The 3,569-nt window shown below is 52.0% G+C and overlaps 1 protein-coding gene across 1 annotated transcript in view; it reads left to right on the forward strand.

Annotated features, from left to right (window-relative positions):
- The first annotated feature begins 2,741 nt into the window (after nt 1–2,741).
- The window catches only part of VOPP1 (VOPP1, WBP1/VOPP1 family member), a 60,007-nt gene continuing 59,179 nt past the window's right edge, over nt 2,742–3,569 (forward strand). The window contains exon 1 of the mRNA XM_025046856.1: nt 2,742–2,809. Within this exon, the coding sequence (XP_024902624.1) occupies nt 2,757–2,809 (53 nt within the window). The 5' untranslated portion in view covers nt 2,742–2,756. The remainder of the gene's footprint in view (nt 2,810–3,569) is intronic.

The following is a 3,569-nucleotide window of genomic DNA, read 5'->3' on the forward strand; positions in this document are numbered from 1 at the left end:
GGGTGGTTTCGCCAAGGGCTAAACTGCCAACCTTTGTACCGAGTGTAGGTGTGCCTTCTGAGTGGCTCCCGACGTGGAAGCTTATGGAAACAAGGTGGTTTCTCTACTTCCAGTGAAAATAAAATTTAAAATGGCCGCTACGTTCAGGAACTGTCGCACGCTCTCCTTTACCTGCTGATTTGCTACCCTTACGCTCTCAGGGCGTTTTAAACTCGACTCTCGGGAAGTGAAAGATCACCTTGCTGACACTTCTACCAGGACTCCCGGCTCTTAGAGGTCAAAGCTCTGTGTTGATGCAAGGGGACATTCCCCCAGCTGATACTGTACAGAGGAGCCCGATAGATAGTTAGCTCCAGAAAAAGAAAAAACAAGATTGGAAACTTAACGGTTGCTGTTTTGAAAAAAAGAGAAAACCCTGGTCCAGACCAAATCACAGCCCAGTCCTACCAGGGACTCTGAACTCTCCCCTGTGGACGATCGGGGGCCACAGAGCAGACCGACAAGCTCAGTGACCAAAAGCGGCCACGCAGGCAGGCGAGCTTTCTTAGGAAAAGCTTAAGCTTTCTTTTAAATGAGCCCTGCTGTTCTCCTGCATCTAGGATAATTAATACCTTTGAGTCGTCAGAGTAATTTCCCTTTCCAGACCCCTCGGGGGCCAGGCCACAGGCACTGGGAGCACAGTGACCACCAAATTTCTCATTGTTACCTCCTCCCCCGCATCCCATCTCTACACGCGGGAAATGTTGAATGTTAACTACCCTGTACCCCAGCGTGAAAGACTGTGTGTCTCTCCGTGTTGCTTTGTGTCGAATTCTAGAGATTTTCCTTGCTTTGCTTTCTCTTGCCCCCTTAATCTACCGCCAATGAACCCTCTTTACATGTCTCCTTCTTTGATTCTAATATATAAAAACTTTCCCTTTAACTCTAAATGTATAAAAAGAACTGCCGAATCGACGTTTTCTGGAGCATTTTCTCCATCCGTTGAGATCTCGTTTCCAGGCGTGTCCTCAGTTATTGGCTCAAATAAACTCTTATAAAATTGTCTCTAGGTTTGGCCTTTCATTGACACCGCTCCTGACTGCTATCCAGGCATTCAGTCATTGGGCCACTGACAAAATAACAGCATTTATCAATCAGCATCGGTGAGAGAATATTGATAAGGCCGTGAAAACACCTACTTCACCTGTCAGCCTGCTCGCACCGCCCCGGCCACTCGTCTAACGGACCATGAAGTTTGGACAATAGATTTCATCCGGTTTCCCCCGTCTCGTGGGGCTATAAACATGTTTTAGTCGTGGTCTGGATGTTTTCTCACTGGACTGCAGCTCGATCTTGCAGGCAGGCTAATAATGTCCCTTCAGAGGCTGAAGCCCTTTGAGAGCAGCCACTCCCCACCGGCAACGCCGCCAGCCCCATAGCCACGGAGGGACCCATTTTACTGGTCAGCGCTGCAACAAGCCTGTGCTGTTGGGCCAGTGTTACGTTTCACGGCTTACCACCCTCCACCCTCAGGGTGAGTGGATGCGTTAACGGCATTATTAAGATTCAACTGGCAAAATGTGTAGAAGCCCTCCAGATCCCCTGACCAAAAGCACTGCCGTTGGGCCTCTGAAACCTCCATCCGCCCCCTTCGGGGCTCCTAAGCGCTCACCCTTTGAGACAGTCACAGGGCGCCCGAGCACCTAGCCGCTGCTGCTTTGAATCCACAGTTGATAAAGGGAGAGGCACTTCGATGCTGCGAAGGCCTGGTCGCTTCCGCTGGCAGTCCCCAAGCTCTGGTAGAGCCATCTTTCCACGTGAACACCGAGGGGATGAAAACCCCCCAACTGATACTGCGCCCTCGAGACTGTTTCCTGGAAAGACACCTCCATAAAGACCCCCTCCAGCCTCCCCAGAGGGCCCCCATCGGTACTGCCGACTACTCCTGGGCTGCCGAACCCCAGGCAGCAGACTCTTGGAGACGTGTCACCTAAAGGAGGCACCACTCCCTGACTGGAACCGCACACAGTCTGGTGACCGGAAACTAAAGCTGTCAGAAATGAAAGCAGATGGCCTCTGAAGGGGACAGCTTTCCCAAAATGACTGGATGGGGCCTGTGCACCTGCTTCCTCACGGTTAATTCTTACTTTATCTCTCTTCCTTGGAAGGCAAACACGCTTGTTTGCATTTCCTCATCTACTGTGAAAGGAGACACTTTCCCCGTTACTGGATCTGTCACCCAGGAACCTGGATCTGCCCAAGATAACGATGGTCTTCGTTTCACCCCTACAGGTCCGAACTCCTGGCTTAAATGCATCATGTAGACTAAGTTTGCTACGTTGTTTTAATTCTGTTGCGTATTCTTGTTGATGAGCTCTGCACTGCTGCTTGGTAAAACTGTTTCCTGGTCAATACACCTTGTATTTTATTCCACGAATGAGGGAACCATTAGGGTGACAAAGCTGCTTCAAAGCGGAAGGCAGGCAACTCATCTGTATGTAGCCAGTGAAGAGGGGTGGCAGGAGGAAATTCTTGAGATGAAACTGATAAATTAGATAGAAAACTGGTTAAGGTTCTGACTGCAGAGGTCATTTGCATTTTTACAAGATGAGATCATTTACATCAACAGTGGAAAGAACATTTGCATCTCTATTATACAATAAGGCTTCCAACTTAGTTTTCTACAAGTTGACCTCTGCCTTTAAAAGGGCACCAAATAGTCAAAGTTCCTGGAGATGGAAGACCCTCGGTGGGCATCTTTTCGATGCCTTCCCATAATGAAGGCCACCGGCATCTTTTCTGCTTTACTTGCAAATGCTGCTTCTAACAGGTGTAGTTTGGTGGGGCCTGTCCTATACTCATCAGATAAGTACAGGCATGGACGGCTGGAAAGTGTTTGGGACTCACCGCGGGTGACATCTGTTTTCATGAGCCCCACCCCTCCTTCAGTCATGGGCAGGTTCATGCCCTTTACGCTCCTTTGCTCTCCTCCACCCTTGGGGCTCTGCCCTCAGCACTCTGCCACCGTTGTGTAAGTGACTGTCTCTCCCTGTAGACTCCAGTAGTAGTCGTGTTATGTCTACACCCTGGCCCTCCAGCTCAGGCTCCGGGACGTCTTACAAGTTCAATAAATGCTTATTGAATAACTGCACGAGTGAGGTGGGGTCTGAGCCCAGCTCGGTGGGCGCGAGGGAGCCGGGGGTGGGGGAGGGGCATGGTGACGAGGCATTCGGCAGGGGCGGAGGAGACCGCAGGCTCAGCAGCAGGCGTGGAGACCTCAGTGTGAGGCCAGTTTCGGTGAAGCGCCTGCAAGGCCAGGTCAGGAGGCTGCTGGCGGCCTCCGAGGGTGAGGCTCAGGGAGCCTTCTGCTGGCGGCGGGCCTCCCTCGTCCCTTGGCTGTCCTTCGCCGCACGTGGGCAGGGTGCATGGCCCCCTGGGGTCGCAGGAATCCGAGGGAGAGTGAAGAACACGGAGACATAGGATGAAAGGCAGAGCGCTGGGTTCATCTGCAGCCACCTCCCTCCAGAACAAGTGTCGCCCCGCCCGGCTCTACTCGGGAGGGGACAGGGCGGCCACCCCCGACGGAGGAA

This window comes from Pteropus alecto, unplaced genomic scaffold, assembly GCF_000325575.1.
Source record: "Pteropus alecto unplaced genomic scaffold, ASM32557v1 scaffold21, whole genome shotgun sequence".
NCBI lineage: Eukaryota > Metazoa > Chordata > Mammalia > Chiroptera > Pteropodidae > Pteropus > Pteropus alecto.